The 17,997-nt window shown below is 40.6% G+C and overlaps 1 protein-coding gene across 1 annotated transcript in view; it reads right to left on the reverse strand.

Moving 5' to 3' along the window:
- Positions 1-386: 386 nt before the first annotated feature.
- ELOVL5 (ELOVL fatty acid elongase 5) overlaps positions 387-17,997 on the reverse strand; it is a 66,234-nt gene continuing 48,623 nt past the window's right edge. The window contains exons 4-8 of the mRNA XM_063097250.1: positions 8,777-8,854; positions 7,677-7,848; positions 5,795-5,919; positions 3,752-3,886; positions 387-2,207 (exon numbers count right to left, since the gene is read on the reverse strand). Coding sequence (XP_062953320.1) covers positions 2,061-2,207; positions 3,752-3,886; positions 5,795-5,919; positions 7,677-7,848; positions 8,777-8,854 — 657 coding nt within the window. The 3' untranslated portion in view covers positions 387-2,060. The remainder of the gene's footprint in view (positions 2,208-3,751; positions 3,887-5,794; positions 5,920-7,676; positions 7,849-8,776; positions 8,855-17,997) is intronic.

Below are 17,997 nucleotides of genomic sequence, written 5' to 3' on the forward strand. Positions count from 1 at the left end.
TTTGTGGACCTGTGGTTTAGACCTAGGAAAGTAATTCTGCCTGGGAGTGAGGAGAGAGGGCAGGATCGATGGAAGGAAGGATAAAAGAGTATGCTTAGAGCTGGGACCTCTAGTGGGGAAACCCAGAGAAGACAAAGAGGAAAGAATTAGGGTGGAACCACCACCATGCTTATGCAGGGTCCTCCCTCATGTGAACTAAGCGACAATATAACCTTTCAAATGGGATTATTTACATCTATTTAGGCAAGTTCCTAGAGGGTGAAGAAAGTTAATTTTTGTCTAGTTTTTCAAAATTGGTAGCACATACACAGTGTAAAACACAAGCACAGGTAATCAAAAATGTTTTAATGATTAATGTTTAAACATTATTTAACAGTGTGGGTATATCCTGATGAGCTAAGCACACACTGACGGCACACTATTGAATGTTATTGTTTCTGTATTGAAATATGTAAAGACATTTGCAAACTAGTACCTAGCAATGAAGACATACATTTACAAATATACACATTCTAGATTTGATAAGGTAAATGTAAACAGATGCCATGATTCCTTCCAAACAGAAAACCCACAAGACTAATAAGAGAACCAATCGGCTCCCTATAATATGACTGTGCAAAATTAAAGCATGGTAAACTGATATTTACATAAATATCAAACCAACAATTAGTTTATACATCAATGACCATCTAAGATGCGTCATGAGTGGTTCAATGAATGTTTTTTTCCAATGGAGAAGGTATTCAGAGGCTAAATTCCAACTTTAAAATGACACACATAATAGTCCTTATCTGTTTGACCACTGCCTCAAGTGTGTGAGACATGATTTTACGATAAACAGTCTTATTTTTAAACAAGCTGTCTAAACAAATCTTTAGATTCTAAGCAGAAAGAAACTACAGGTGCTATTAAATTTACATTAAACTAGTTATCGTTATCCAATTTCCCAGTTCTCTTATGCTGTAGCTATCTGTTTAATTTAACCTTAAATTTTTCTTTTAAGGTCCTTTCCCCCTTTTGTTAACTCTGATAAACTAGGCACATTTAAAAAGGAAGTTTGTGTCAAAACAGATAGCAGTACAGAAACCTATCCAAATTTGGACCCTGGCAACCAGTTCCCCATTGCTCATCTGTGGGACTCTGTCAAATAGTAAATATTTAATCATCTTTCTTGAAAAGTATACATCCTCTCTCACACTGGTGGAAAGCAAAATGGACTTTTTGTTTCCTGTATAAAAACACTTATTTAGCACGTCAGAAATTAAAAATGGCCTTCTCACCCTACACTCTTCCTAAAATCTTGAGGACAAAGAAAATATATGTAAGTTTCATCAAGATTGCTTTAGAGCCCTCCCCCCTTTTTTACATTATTAATAGTGGCACTCAAAATAAAAAAATAAGATCTATTAAAAAGTTAAACTGACTGTTCCACTGGATTTGAGCCTGCTTGATTCAAAGCCAATATTACAAAACTGAAGGTGCCGTTTCTGATTTCACATCTGCAAGTCACTTGAAATTACGTGTCACATGTTAGTTTATAAATTGCAGTCTTTGATTTTCCAAACAGAGCTATTAGAAATGAATACAAACTTGAAACATACCCTAATTTAACCTAATAAGCTTTGGGCCCTGCTTTTTAAATTTTAAGGCATGTGTGTTTCTCTACTGTACAACAACATTGTACAAATTTACATTTACAATCACATGCATGATCTACATTAAAAAAAAAGTTTGAATTACAGTGTTTTTAAATTGTGAATCACAATTCAGCACCTATCATGTTATAACTAATAAGGCAACAGCAGTGTCATATACTACAATACTCCCTTTTCCACAGTCTAGCGCAGGGGCCAATGAGAGCCCAGAAATGTTAGAAAACTTATGCCTAATTGTATAATCTGTGTATGTTTTCTAGGGGTTTTGAACTGATGAAAGAGGTCCTACATGAATCACACTATTGTAGGCCGGACTAGTTATAGCAGCTGTTAACGAGCATCGGGCACAACTCATATTGTGCTTACAATCAGATGACGTGGTTTGAGGTTTTCAGCTCTTCGATTTCAATCCTTCCGTTGCTTCCTTGGTTTCTTCACATTGTTTTCCAGGGGAGAAAAGCTGTTGGTGTGTCCGTTCACAGCAGCCACGGATCCGTTCTGGTGGTCCTTCAGGTGTTCTTTCCTCCGGGAGGCCCCCTTCTTGTTGTAAGTCTGAAACACATAAGGGCAGATGACAGCCATGTGACCACAGGCAGATTTCTTTATGGGAACTTCACTAGCAATTACATCCCTAACACTAGGCCTAGTTTCCTTTTATGATCAAATATTAGTAACTTCTGTGGTCAAGAACCATGACTAAACTTTTTGCCACTCTTTCAATAACTCTTCCATTTTTTTGAGGCTTAGTCTGCAGTAAGTTCAGTAAATCACAGGCTGCAATAGAAATACTATTGAAAACATTACACAGAAAATTCAATTTACATATTATTCTGCTTTGCTTTTTCAGTATCTGGATGGCAGAGAACAGGGGTTATGTGGCCAAATTGGTTTCTCCCACTTGGTAGTAGTTCTCCCGACACCCATATCCCTTGCTCATCTTCAAAATTTTCTCTTACCTCAGTGACTATTTCAGCCCTCAAGTACAAGGTGCTACACTGCTATAAACAGAGTGTGATTTCAGCTTCATCAGGTCCTACTTTTTACCCTCCCTTGTACCTGGTCTATGCTTCAGTGTAGTCATGAACTATTAAGCCCAGCAGTTTGTGACCTCAACTCATATACAATCCTACACTCAGGTGCCTTAGCACATAGAGAGGAAGAAAAATGGCTGAGCCCCCAGGTGGCCGCTCTACACCACTGGGCTCTACTACCTCAGGACCCATGGCCTCTGCCCTTGCTCCTGACCTTGTGTGTCCTCCCCAGTCCAGTGGGCAGTGTGGTTACCAGGCACTGGCCACAAAAGCAGGAACACACCTCACCCGGGGGGAACAGGGAGCAGGAGAATCAGCAGTGTCTGCAAAGTAGTCAGGCTGCACTGGAGATAACCTGCCCTAAATGACCCCTTCTGTGAGCAAAAACCTACATCATTATAGTGTGCTTGGGAATGAACTGAACTCCAAACTTGAGCAGTGGATGTGTAAGAAAACTGAGTCAAAAAGGCAGATTTTTAAAAAAATTTAATTTAATTTTACTTCTCAAAATACATTGTACTTGATTTTCATGCCCCTTTACCCATTCCTCTCCCCCCCTCCCCCCCTCCCACATCATATCTGTGGACTTGGCTTAAACAGTTCAAGGAATTTTTGTGGTTATTCTGTCTTCTTCCCCCCACCCTTTGTTTGTGTGTTTATTTATTTATTAATTTTTAGCTCCCCCAAATAAGTGAGAACATAAAAAGGCAGATTTCTATATCTAAGGGCTGTGACAGAAACTTCTTTTGAATTTCATTTAGCCATGATGTTCAGGGTAGCAGGGCTGAGACTTTTGACTGAAAACCACCTCTCTGCCACAGGTTGGAGGGAAGCAATACAGGATCCTGCTGAACAGTTTTTCATTTCCCACGTGAATCCCAAGGCTCCCCTTGCCCAGGACCTAGAATAGATTTGATCTCCATCTCCTAATTGGCTGTATGACACCACTAGAGCACAGTGCCTGACATCCAGCAGGAGCTCTACATATCCCTGCTCAATGAACGAATTGGAGCTTTTGTTGGTAAAGACCCCAAGTACCAAGCACCAGAGAAGGGTGAGATTTACCTGAATGTAGAAGTTCGTGAAGAGAGCAATCAGGGAAATCATGTATCCAATCTGGAAATATAACCAACCAAGAGGGAATGCACATGGCCAGATGACCCCACAGCTGGTCTGGATGATTGTCAGCACAAACTGAAGCTAGGGGACAACAGGGGACACAGGTAAGCAGTGACAGTTCAGAGATGAGATCCCATGCCAGATGGACATTTTACCTAGCATCCCCAAGGTTCTGAATTAACACTTATTAACCTTTCTGTAGGTACAGAAGTCATTTCATAAACACGATGCATATACTATATTTATCATAAACTCTGTGTCTTACATATATTATTTTCCCTCTCCCTTCTAAGCTACTTAAACTATCCTCTCCAAAATTCAAGGACATGGTATAGAGAGATGCAAGGGTTTGGTTTTGTTTTTACAAAATTTTTTAAAAGAGAAGAAGGAAAGGTGAGAGATGTATGTTTCAAGGGAACTGGTGACATCACTGCAGGATGTACAATCCAACCGGACACTTATTTCTTATGCATGTAGCCTGATAAGCAGATTTTAACTCTTACTGGCAAATAAAACCAAGTCCATAGATTATTTGTGATGAGTAAACCCTGAAGAGCATGCGGAACTGCTTGGAGAACAGTGAAAAGGTGTTAAAATAAGTAGTGGCTACTAGAGGATGCATCTTCAGGAAGAACAACAGAGAGCTGCGTCCTGCCCACTGGATTTCTGGCAACTTCAAATGTTTCTGCATAGAAAATAGTTTTTTCCTTCTCTTTTTTAAGGTTAGTACTCTAGGTTGAAGACTAACTAGGAGTGGTGCTTAAAGTAAATCTAGACAAACTGTGTAGAATCTTCTACCTCAAAGTACATAGCCTAATGGGAGACCCACTTCCCCAGTCTGTTCTTTTAAATTCTGCTTTTGTCAGAACCACAATGCTGTGGTATAAAGCAATCTCAACATAGTTTCTCCTCAAGTGTGACAAGGAGATTAAAGCATAATTATCCTTCCTCACAGGTGGGTGAGAAAAATTTAACAAGGACTGTATAGCAGCTGGCAGGGAGGTGATAATCAAATGTCAAACATACAAGCTCAGATTTTCTCAGATTATTTTTCCAGATTGTTATTTTTAAATTTTGAAAAATCACAATTGACTTAAAGGGAATCAGCTTGTTCAGAAAAACGTGTTAATAAGGCAAGGCAAGGCTAAGGGTTTAATGTCTGTGCCCCTCAGTCAGCTAGCTTTGGTCTATCGGCTCAGTGTCAATTATAAAATGGGGACAATAATATGAAATCAGGCTACTGGACAATCCATTTAAAATTGCTTACTTATTAGCATGAGTGCCTGACACATGGTGAACACTTAGTAAATGTCAGTGTTGAACCTCAGTAGTAGCAATATTAATAATTAGTTCATGAAAGAATTCATGAGGAGAGAGGAATATAATATACTGACAACTGGGGAAGGCTTAAGGATGGTGAGAAACAACAATCAAGTGCAGAGTTGCTGGCCTGCCTTGGCATAGTGAGCCATGGGAAGAAGGCTGGCATATGCAGCACAGCAGGTGCATTCTCACCAACAGATCGCTACCTGGGGGCTGAGAGAACACCCAGCACCTGCCTTAATAAATATCCTCACTACCTAAAAAGCTACAAGCATGCTGGACACACTATTCCACAGCTCCATCTAAAACTCCTGAGAACACAGTTTTCACCTTGGATTTTTGGACTATAGAAAACACACATACATACACACGTGCATATGTGCTTATATGCACAAACTAAGAACAAACAACTGAACTTGAAGTAGGGGAATTAAATTCTAGTCCTCACTCTACAATTCATCCAGCTATATACCCAGGGGCACAGTTTCTCCATTGATTGAAAAATAAGGAAATTCCCTGATCTACCTACTTCAAGTAGTTTAACTGGATCACATGAGAAAGGGTGGGGAAGGGACATCTTAGATGCTATGAAACAACAATAAAGCCAGGAAGAGCTCTGTGTCCACCAGGGACCAAGTCCTGGGGGAAGGAGGCCGAGTCACTCACCAGCTGTCCCTGAGTGATGTACTTCTTCCACCAGAGGTATGGACGCATGGAAGGGACAGATGACAGACCATAGTATGAGTACATGAGGACGTGGATGAAGCTGTTAAGTGTGGCACCAAAATAAGCTGCAGGAACAGAGGAGATTTGGGGAGGAGGATGCGTCAGCATTTTATACACAACAGGTGAAAAAAAATTCCAAGATTCTTTTTAAATCAGAAAAAGAGATGCTTTGGAATGGGGGCTAGCAAACACCAGAGCAGCAAGCACTGCTTGGATGTGTAATGAGAATTCAACTTCCACATGGGCAGGCAGCCATCATAACGCTTTAAGCCCAGGGTCAGCTGCTGCTACCAGGTGGGCGTCTGACACAGCAGCCATGACCACCTGCCCACTGTGGCACCTGTAGGCTTTGCTGCCAGACCCCTCCAACACCCAGAGGCAGCTGCTTTTCTCTACATGCCCAGCTGCCTCAGATATGCCACTCTGAAGGTGGGGGTAAGATGGCCGATGGACAACATGCTCAAAGCTGGCTGTTACCACACATTTGCTGGGGTTTGGAGAGGCTTTTAAAGTCACCTTCTAATTATTCCTCAGGACTGCAGTGCTGAGGTTTGTTTTTATTAATAATAGAGACCAGAGTCCAGTTCTTCAAGGATAAAATATGCATCTTATTCACATGATTTTCAATTTCCAGTAGGACTGCTAAGTTCTTCTCTCAGAGTCTCTGTCCTCCTCCCCGACAGTAAGCAACCATACAAAGCTACATGGCTTTTCCATGTGCAGTCAGAGGTACACAAGGCTGGTGCCAGGGAATGAGATTCTGCTCCTGGCTATGACAGTAACTGGCTCTGTGACCTTGGACAAGTCATGACCATTCTCTGATTCAGTTTCTCATGAGCCAGGTAGGGTTAGTTAAAATCTGTCATCCTGCAAATTCTCTTCAAACATAAGGAGGGGCTGTTTCCCATGAGAAAGTTAGGTCAGTTAGTCCACAGTCACGAGGTATGATGGTTGGAAAAACACTAGGAAGGGCAGGAGCATGGAGGCCCAAGCTCTAATAACCCTTCTAGCATCTCAGTTTCTTCTCAAACTCAAAGGAAAAGTCCTTTCTAGTTCTAAGATTCTGTGACTCTGTGAATCTTGGTGGGCTAAGTTAATCAAGGGCAGTGCTATTCTAGGAAACAAATAAACAAACAAACAAACCATGACTAGACCCAAAGGTTCTCAGTGAAATTCTTTTGTCAGGATGACAGGAATCTTGACTGGAACATTTGTTAAAACTCCCAAGCTAAACTTGAAGGTGACAACTTAATCTCTGAAAATTTTAAGGCGACTTTAATCACAAGCTTTCCAAAAACCAGACATTGCTTAGAGAATTTATCAAATTTTGATGCCTGTCATAGAAGACACCCTGATAACCACGCTTCATGGGATGCAAGGGCTATTAGAATATGTGGAGACTTCCTAATATACAACTTAGCTAAAGCTGTATTTCATAATTAGCCTCATTCCCTGGCACCCACGCAACAGTGTAATTCCATCTTCCTGGCCTGCCCTTGTCAGGCAAACACCTTCCAACACCCTAGAGAAGGATTAGAAAGAACCTGTGACAGCTGCCCTCTATTATAAAGAACACTGTATCTTTTAATGTGTCCCTTGCTGGTATCACCCTCACCTTGCCCAATCAGCACAGGACATTTACTAAGCCAGAAAAAGATTCTGTGTGTATAGGCCACACAAACTATCATTAATAGCATCTCAGACACAAAGTTCAAAAGCTTGACTTACAAACCTACAGAAACAGCACCTTTTCTGAAGGCCTTAGTTTCAACTCTCTCTTTGCTCACATCTGTTTCAAGGCACCCCCTCCTCTAATACTTACAGTGGCCACAGGGGACCCAGTTCATCACAAACCACCAGATGTTCAGCATGGAGGCATGGTGGTAGACATGCAGAACCGTGATCTGGTGGTTGTTCTTGCGCAGGATGAAGAAGAAGGTGTCCATGAATTCTATGAGTTTGGAGAAGTAGTACCACCAGAGAACACGGATTATCTGAGAGGAAAGAGTCAAAAGTTTTAAGGATTATCCTTCGATGCTTCTCTGGAATATCAACTTTGACATGTGTCCCTGATATCCCAGAATCTGATGTCAACTCAGAGAAGACTGAGTACCCCAGTAGCTCCTAACATCCTTCAGCAGTCAGGAGCTCTGGCCACTCTGAGCACCTTTAACAAAAGATAGTTAGGGTGGCAAAGGGTGGTGGTAGGGGTATAAATGACAATAGGAAAAGTTGTAAAAGAGCCCCTGACACACTTCAAGACTACAGCAAACACAGGAGGCTCAAGGTTCAAAACCTTGAGGTTGCCTATTCCTTCTGCAAGTAGTCTGCAGAGCAATTAGTAGAGAAAAACTTCCTGACTTGATTTCAGGGGCTGATGTTGGACAGGTGATGTGAAATGAGGCACAGGAGAAAAAGAATCAGAGCTTGCAGCGTCAGATCCCAGCTCAATTAAATATGTCAAACAGGCACTCAAAGGAAAGTACTGCCCTGGCTGAGCTTCGACTGTCAGCCTTCTATTTAAAAAAAAAAAAAAAAAAAAAAAAAAACTCTCAAAGTGGAAATTGGATTCTATCTTTAAAACCACTACTCAGAGAGCACTTACAGGGATGATTTTAAAAATTTAAGATATTAACTATTTTGTTTATGTAAATATAATACTGGTAAGTGCATGCAATTTTTTCCCCTGTCAACTGTTCCACAGGAGTTATTTCTACAGAGAGGGAGGCTTTAGTTTTTTATTAACCTTTCATATTTGTTCAAATTTTCATACCATGTGTACATACAGCTTTTTAATTTTTTTAAAATGTCAAGAGGGATTACTTTGGTGGTGAGATTATAGTCCATTTTGTCTTTCGTGCAATTATTTAAAAAACCCAACACCTTCATATAATAAATACTATTAAAAAAAAGAGACAGTACCTTCATATCTGCTTCTCCTGCACTGCGTGTGCCCTGACAGAAGAAGTTGTATTTGCCTTGCCACACTCCCATCACTAACTAAAAAAGAGAAAAAAAGCCAATCACCAACAATAATCAGAACCAGGTAAAGCCCTATTCAATTAAACTTCATTAGTTTCAGAATCAGTGAAAATTTACCTTGGGCTGTGCTGAGGCAAGTTTTCTCTGAGAAAAAAATCATAATTATAAGGAAGTGTGAACTAAGGGAAAATTTTAATGACGTGAGTCTTAATTTCACAAGGGGAGGGCACCATAACAGATTAAGTGGTGAACCCAGGAGCCACTCCCAGGATTCTGCCTCCAGAGACCCCTCCCTTTACCCACTGCCCGTCTGCAGAATCCTCAGTCCATCTTCCCCTTGGTCCTACCACAAGTGCCGAGACCAACCCAGTCACAGGTTCCCTGTCCTGCCCCCCATCTGCACTACCTCGGGCCACTTTCCCTAAGCCAGAGTCCTCAAACTTGAGTGTACAGCGTCAGGACCACCTGAAGGGCAGCTTAAAGCATGGATCACTGGGGGGTGTTTCTGATCCAGTAGGTCTGGGGTCCAAGAAAGTGCATTTCTAACAAGTTCCCAGGTGATACTGACACTGCTCATCTGGAGATCACTGCTGTAGGTCTAAGGATAATGTAGTCCAACTTGGTCTTCTTCATTATTTCCTGTTGCTGTATCATCCTCCAGGTCCATGAACTGGATGTCTGCAGACTGAGGAAACGGTGCCCATGCCTCAGAACTCACCTGCAGCACAGCAGGTACTGTGGTTTTACAGAAAGGACCCCAGAATTGGAGTGCAAGCTCTAGGTTACAGCCCTGCAATCACCACCGGCTCATTGTGGGGGCCTCAGTTTCTTAATCGGAACACAATGAATGACCTAGGTGAGACCTGAGGACGTACTCCAACAGTCCAGGTGGAAAATTTAATTTGACCACCCTGTGCATCTCCACACTGTTCACCCACTATGTTCCAGACAAACACCTATGAGATGCTATTCTCTATGCAAACTCCCTGCTCCTCTTTGGCATCCTCCAAAAGCCTAGGGCAACCTCAAGTTTTCCTGGTGACTAGAGGTGCCAGTTGGACTAAAATGTGAGGTGGCCTGCCTTGTGCCTGATACCATCCTGGTATCCAGCAGGAGGAATTGGCCACTGGTTCCCAAGGTGTGCTCCCCAGTCCAGCAGCATCAGTTTTACCCGGGAACTTATAAGAAATGCAGATTCTTGAACCTACCCCACATCTTCAGAATTGAAAATTCTGGGAGTGGCCCATCAATCTTAGAGAATCCAGTGCTGTGGTTTTCAAAGTGTGATCCCAACCAGTAGTATCGATACCACCCAGGAACTTGTTAGAAATACAAAATCTCAGGCCCCATCCCAGATCTTCTGAATCAGAAATTTCTGGGTGTGAAGCCCAGTTGTATGTTTTAACAGGCGATTTTGATGCCGCTAAAGTGTGAAAATCAGTAGCTTAAAGTCGAGGTTCCCATTCTAGCTGCATAACAGGATCACCTGGGGAGTCTTTAAAAATTACTAATGCCTGGCCTCCCTCCAGACCATTAACCCAGAATCTTGAGGGGCCTTTTACAAAGCTCTCAAGGTAATTCCAATGTGCAACTAGGACTGGGAACCAGTGGCTTTTTGTTACTGAACCTCAAATAAGAAATAGTTCACCTACCAGTAGCGTTTTGGGAAAGAAGTAACAGAGAACACAAGACTCCCAGCTACCCTCCCCACTTCCCTGTCCTTGAACACAAGAATTTAGCTTGGTGAGCAACAAGGATTCCCTCCAGAGAACAGCAGGTGATTACAAGAGGCTGAAAACATACTGTTGTATTTCCACCCAGTCTGACCTCAGAAATAAATGCCAGCAGTGGGTGTGGCGCTGCACTCACACTGAACACCCAGCTTAGTATCTGACTTTTCTTCTATTAACTTCCTTTTGCCATTTTCTTTCTGCTTTGTCACCTTCTACACATAAAAAAGCATTGAGTTAACATGGTTTTCATGGCCAAAGAACAGCACAAGGATTTAGAGTGGGGAAGCACCATTTCATGACGAAAAGAGCTGGGGTTTATTTTATTTTATTTATTTTATTTATTTTTTTTGTGACCGGCCACACGTCACTGCACCGGCCCATCCTTATATGGGATTTGAACCCGCGGTGGGAGCACTGCTGCACTCCCAGCGCCGCACTCTCCCAAGTGCGCCACGGGGTCGGCCCGGAGCTGGGGTTTAGAAAGAAGACTTGACTGTGAGGCCTAGCACTTGAGGCAAGAAGCTAATTCTCTTGGGCCTTCGTTGTTTTTACTGTAAAAAGACAAGGTTAGACTAAATTATCTTTAAAAATTCTGTTCTAATTTTCTATAATTTCTGTGTTAGGACTTTGAAAACAGACCACAAACTATTCCAAACTAGCTTTGACAGACCAGCATCCACATGGTAATTTATAAAAAAGTGTAATATCTTTCTGGTCCACCCTTTAAAGTCATGGCCAGATCACATGCAGGTCACATGCAGAGCTATTAGAAATTCTAAGAATCAAGATAAAACGCCTGAGTCCAAAGTGGAGTGGGAAGAGGGAGAGGCTGGCATGTGTGTCCTCAGAAGACCTGGGGTGGAGTGAGACAAGTGCCATCTTGGCACAATGTTCTTCACTGCCTTTCCTTCCTCCCAGGAGGGAACCGACAACTATCTTCTGTGGCTTGAGGGTACAGAAACGGAACTGATGCTTCGTGATGAAATATTCATGAGACTCCCGTAAATGAGAAAAATAAGGACAATGCAGTGAAGTTTTCAAGAGAATAAACTTGTGCAATGTAAAAGATACCCTTTATTTAAAACATAGCTTTACTTGGCAAAATTAAAATTTTACTAACATCTGATTGCCCTCATTAGACTTTTTTGAGACTGTATCAGCTTATGAATCTAAAATTCTAAGACCTACAATCCCTGTTTTCCATCTACTGTTTTGGTTTATGGTGTACTGAGATCTCTAGGTTCATTTTACTTTGTTGCTTTTAGAATAGGATGGCTGATGTGTGCATGCGTAGAGATGCAGATGGCTGTGCTCATGAATATCTACCTTGACAGGGGAGGGAAAAATCAAAGGCAGCACTCTGGGGAAGAAGAGAAAAAATGCTCCCTTGTGTTCCTGTAGGCACCTCAAACCCAAGTATGGGCATAAATTGAAGGGGTCTTGTTAACTCAGCAGCAGGGATCCTCCAATGCACGCTTCCTTTCTTTGTTCTTTCAGAAGCAATGCAAGTGGGATTGCCTTGACTCTCTAAGCTAATTAACCGTAAATTCCACCCCCCCCCCCAAAAAAATGGGGAAAAAATCCCTATATAAAACACCCACTGTCTTTGGAGGCTAAAGAACTCAAAGTAGGTGGTAAAAGTCACTACTGAAGCACAAACAAAGTACACACACCAGAAGCTGCCCATTTCATGCCAATGCACTTGACCTGAGCCCACCACTCCTGTTCCACCTGTAGAGACCCCCGCAGGAACTCCACAAGATTCAGTGCAACACTCTGCACCCCAGTTACTCCACTTCTACTATCACCATTGCTACTGCTACTTACCACTTGTACTGGGGCTACTGGGCCCCTCAAACCATTGAATTTCATGTTTAAAACCCTTCATTGACTCATCCCTGCCTTCAGAATGAAACCCTAAATCCTATGTGCAGTGTCCAGGTATTTACATTCACCTGCAATGTACCACCAGCTAATCTTTCACTCCTCCCTTATCTGCAGTCAAACTGGACCTCTTCTCATTCTCCACATGTCTTTCCTTAACACAGTGGCTGTGGGGAAAGACTGCAGGTTTGGGCATTAGCCAATTAAATCCTAGCTTCCCCATGTTTAGCTAGGTGACCATGGCCAAGGTATTTCAATCTCTTTAAGCCTCAGTTCCCTTACTTTTCAAATGGGAGAAACATAATGCTCTCTCACCTCTGAAGTGTGCCAAGAAGTCAATGAGACAAAGTGTGTAATGCTTATCTTACCCAACATGGTACACAGGATAAGCATAATAAATGTTGGCAGTGACCATTTTTGTATCCTTTTCAAGTGGAATGCTCTCTGCACTCATGTACCCCCATCTCCAGCTCTCAAATACTATCTATCCTTCAAAGTTCCATTAAAATTCTATTTTTTTCATCATTGCTTCCTTGAGCACTGAAGCCTGAGTCCGTTCTCCTTCCTCTAAGCTGACCCTGCCATGACTTGAAGTTATTTGCTCATACGCTCCCTTTAAGCCTTTTGTCAATGAGTCTGTTTTATGCTCTTCTGAAAGCTTTCAGAGGGTGGTGACTGTGGCTCCCACATCGAAAGAATCCAGCACAGGGACTTGTGCACAAGAGGTGCTGAACAAATATTTGCTAAACTAATGACAAAGAGTTTAAGGCACTGTGTTTCTTTCCCCAAATCTAGACCTACTGTTTCATTTGCAGCAAAAAAAGAGAGAGCTTCATTTCTGTTTTGCAAATGAGAAATTAAGATACCAGAAAAGATTTTAATGAGGCTTGAATTTGATGACATTCCTCTGAATTCTGTTCACAAGATGAAAACTCTTCCTTGAAGTTTATACTGTAGACATGAAAATTCTCAAATATCCCTATTTCAGAAGAGATAGAATAATTTAACACACAAAGACCAAGTTTACTCACCTAAGACCCTCACCAAAGCTCCATAAAATGGGCCAGTTTTAGAGGCCTCTGCTCCCTCCTTCCCCATGAGAGGAAACAATGTGTCCTTGGGTAGGGGACCCCAAAGGGCCTCAAAGCAAATGAGTGATCTTCTCTCTAGTCTCATGAGGAGCACATCAGAGGAGGCCCTGCTCTAGTCAACATCACAGTTTCCCTTCAGGGCTCAGACCTGGCTTCTTTCCAAAGAGCTACTTGGGTCAGTTCCCCAGAAATTCATCAAGCCACATGTAAGCTTGGATGAGAGGGCCCAGAAGGTTGCAGTTTGAGTTTGATGCAGGTGAGGCATTGAAGGTAAGGGCAGGTGTCTATGGTAGGCGTCTGCAAATCAGCTCAAAAGAGAGGACTGTACTACAATGAGAAAGCAGGCCACAACAGACAGCTTGCCACTACCTATGTGATTCTCCATACCATCAACTACTCCAAGAACAAACGAGTGGCATTATTTGTGTGGCATTTTCCAAGTAACCAGCATACAAACAGTACCACTGCAAAACCATATGTATTTTCTCCTTCCTTGGAGTAAAGCAAATGTTAATTAGACTAGGAGCATGTGAAGAGCTATAATTAAAACCTAGTTAGAAGTATTCTTCTCTCCTTATGAGACAAATTCAATAACCAGTCATGGTTTCATGCATCTTTTCACTGAAAGAAGAAAATTTAGGCAAGCATCACAGCTGGGACTGGATGACACAATTCATGGAGTCAATGATTTTTTACTGTGAGAGTTGACTTTTCCCATCTAAGACCACATTTAACCATAAATGAGGTATAACCTTGAGCATGATAACCATTTCCATGGCACTTTCTGGAATGCTACCAAAGCATCCCAGGAAACAAAATCATTTGAAACACAGGTTCAGTACACTTGAGAAGTCTTTAGAACAAAGCACAAAGAAATGGCTTGTCCTCAGCCCAACCTGAAACAGGTATGTCTGGCATTTTCCCTGAACCCTAGGCCCTGCCCTTTTAGACTAACAGTCCTTTTCTCTTACCGTTCAGGTCTCCCAGAATGTTCCCTCTGTGGAAAGGGGACAGTAATAAGGCAATAAACATTAAAATTAAATGAGTTAGCCCAGTACCTGGCATAAGGTAAGCGTTAAATCAGTCTTTGCTATGATTCTAGTCAAATGTTTGATATTTCTGCTTCCAATGCTCAAGGCCCATAACTAGGGCTGATGTGGTATTGTTACAACTACGTAAGAAAGCTTCAGCCCAAGAATCCTTTGCATAATTTAAAGAAAGGTCTCCAGTCTACCTACTGACTCTTGCTTCACGGAGTAAGTCTGGTTTAACTGAGGATTTAACTGAGTGAACGCTCCTTATTACACCAACTGCAAAGCCAAGTCACCACAGGTTTGCAGAATCAGTTTAGAAGAGTGAGGCCTGGCTTTATACCAACCCCCAAGCTTCCTCACTGCAGAAGGCATTCCCTTCCCTTCCCTTTCCTTCCCCTGGGTGTGGGTGAGGAGTGAGGGGAAGGGTGTATGGGCTGCAGTCTTTTCTCCATTCTCTCCACTGTGAGGCATTCTCTCAGGGTAGTGCCAGATAAACTGAGGGCCAAGTAACAATTTCCTTGCAATCCAGAGAGAAATTTCTTTCTGTGCAAGGAATTTTGGTTGAAAGGTAACTAAGAGTGAGAAGCAGTTTAGGCAACAGTCAAGCCTTTTTTATAATATTAATCTCACCGGATGTTTCAACTTCTCTATACCTCTGTTAAATGAGGAAAAAAAGTATCTTTTTCAAAGTATTTTGGTAAACAAAATTTTTTAATAAAATTCAACAATCAATTGCCAGATCACTTAAGTATTTTTCCAAATCCTATTTTCTCACAATAACATATCTATTTTAGGAAAGGCTGAAGGGAAAGAAAAACAAGAAGACAGCTTAGAATATTATGTTTCCAAAGTAACTGCTCTGTGGTTCCACCAGAGGACCTTAAAAGCCACAGCCCGGGAGGGCCGCCTGTCAAGTGCCCAGGGAGATGCTTTAAACAGCCCCACAACTACACAGGCGTTAGAAAGAACAAGCAAAACATCCATTCCATCGAATGCTCAATTCCTTTCATCTTTCCAATAAAGAGTATAAGAAATCTTCAAAAGAAGATCCAAAGGGGAAAAGAATACTGACTTCTGGTTCTGGCAACATGGCAAATTGAATAAAAGCAAAACCAACTCCTCCACTATAAATACATATGGAGAAACGATACACAACACACACCAAAAACACTCCAGCACCATTGATGCCTACCTATAAAGTAAGGTTCCCCCCAACCCACCCTCTGCCAAAGATTATTCTTCAGAAAAGAGCAAGTCAGCTTACATTCAAGTCCTTTCAAAATCTTTCTTTTATTTGGGGAATACTAGTTTGGGATGCATACATAGGACATTTGACAAACCTTTGTTTTTGTTTTAAAGAGGTAAAGAAATTTAACATACACTTAATTATTCCTGAGGTATGATCTTACAGATGTAGTTGTAAGTAAACTTAAAAAAAAAAAACTTAAAAAAAGAATATAGCAAATGGTTAAGTTTGGTTATATGATCATTGTCGTATATCTCCATCATCGAGGAAAAAAACCAGTGTTTCCGTGTTACAGAATGAAAAAAATAAGGAGTGAACTTTCAGAAATAAAAGATACATAGTCATTTAAACTAAAAATGTAATAGATGGACGAAACAGTGGATTAGTCACAACTGAAGAAAGTATGAGTGAATGAAAAGAATGCAAAATTTTTAAGGTATCTGGAAATTAAAAGATTACCTACAAATGAACAAAAATGGGACTGCAGCAGACTTCTCTGAAATAAATCTTTAAAGTGCTGAGGAAAAATAACCGTTAATCTAGAATTCTATGCCCTGCTAAAATATTATTCAAGTGTAAAGGCAAATAAAATAATGCTCAAACAGAGACTAAGAGTTTGCCCTTCACAGAAAGAACTACTTCAGATGAAGAAAAAAACTTAACCTCAGAATGGACTTCAAAGATCAATAGTGAGCGAAGAAAATCAATAAGCACTGACTGCAACAGTCATCGTTGTTTAGAACCTTAAAAAAAGGTAGAACTAAACATCTGACAACAGTATCATGGAAGATGAGGGGATAAGAGCTGAAATCTTCTAAGACTCTCATACTGTTCAGGAGAACAGAAATATTGATTCACCTTAGACTTTATTAAGTCAAGAATGCATGCTAAAAATTTATGGGTAACCACTCAAATAACAGAATTATAATGAACAACTTTCAAATCAGTAAAATGAAAATAAATAAATATAAAAATTCAACAGAAAGCAGAAAAAGAGAAAAAAAGGATAAAGGAAACACAAATACACAAAAAAAGGTTATAGGAATTATTCCAAAATACAATTCTCATGTTAAATGAAAATGCACTACATTTCCCCATTAGAAGACAAGAGACTGTCAGATTTGGTCATTAAGTCCTGTATTTATGCCTGGCCCCCAAAATGATCACATTTGAAGAAGGAGACATGTCTAAGAACATTCAGTGCAGCACTGTTCACTGGAAACCTATATAACAAAGTATATAACAAATTCTAACGTTAAAATAATACAGAACAGTTAAAATTAATGAATTGAATCCATAAAACATGAATTCATTCCAAAATATAATGTTGACTGAACAAAGCTATTTGAAAAACAGTATAAGTAGTATCTTATTCATGTAAATTTTAAAAATTGTCTCCAAAGAGACTATATATTGTCATGTATACATATATATGTAGTAAAAATGTAAAAACATATCCAGAGAAGTAACATACAAACTTTAGAAAAAAGTTATGTCTGTGAAATGGCTTCACTTTATGTGCATTTTTGTAATGTGTTCTTATGTAAACAAACAAGAAAATCAAACCAATAAAATGTCAACATTTCTTAGGTACACAGCTATCATTTATGCAATTTTTATTTTAAGTATTTTGAAATAGTTTCAAAATTACAATTTAAAATTAAAAATGCAATAGAGAAGAAAATAAGGTTTGTATCTATGCCAAGCTAGATCCATCATCTATCCTTTTTTTTTTTTTTTCCAAAATTACTTTTTAAATGTTCTAAATGTTTGAAAGATAATTCTCTCACACTATTACAACAGAGTTCTAACTGCAAGAGAGGAAACAAAGATACTGAAAAAAATCTCGTTTGTAACCCATGATTTATCTTTGACAGGTAAATAACATAAAAATGAAGTTGTCATTTGCTTTTTCCTGTCCTAATACTCAAGATACATTTTGTGGAATAACCAGTCATGGTGACAATGGGGAGAAAAAGGTGTGCAAGAAACCCTTTCATTTTAGACCTTTTCATTTGCAAGCCAGTGATTTGTGAGCGTGAGTGGGTGAGGGATGGGATTTTAAGGGGCACATCACGAGAGCACTTTAATTGAAAGCACCATATTCTCTGGAACAACAGGGAGGCCAAAGAGGCTGAAAAAAGTCACCACTTTAGAGCTAAGTCCTTGCTCT

Source organism: Cynocephalus volans, chromosome 5 (assembly GCF_027409185.1).
Source record: "Cynocephalus volans isolate mCynVol1 chromosome 5, mCynVol1.pri, whole genome shotgun sequence".
NCBI lineage: Eukaryota > Metazoa > Chordata > Mammalia > Dermoptera > Cynocephalidae > Cynocephalus > Cynocephalus volans.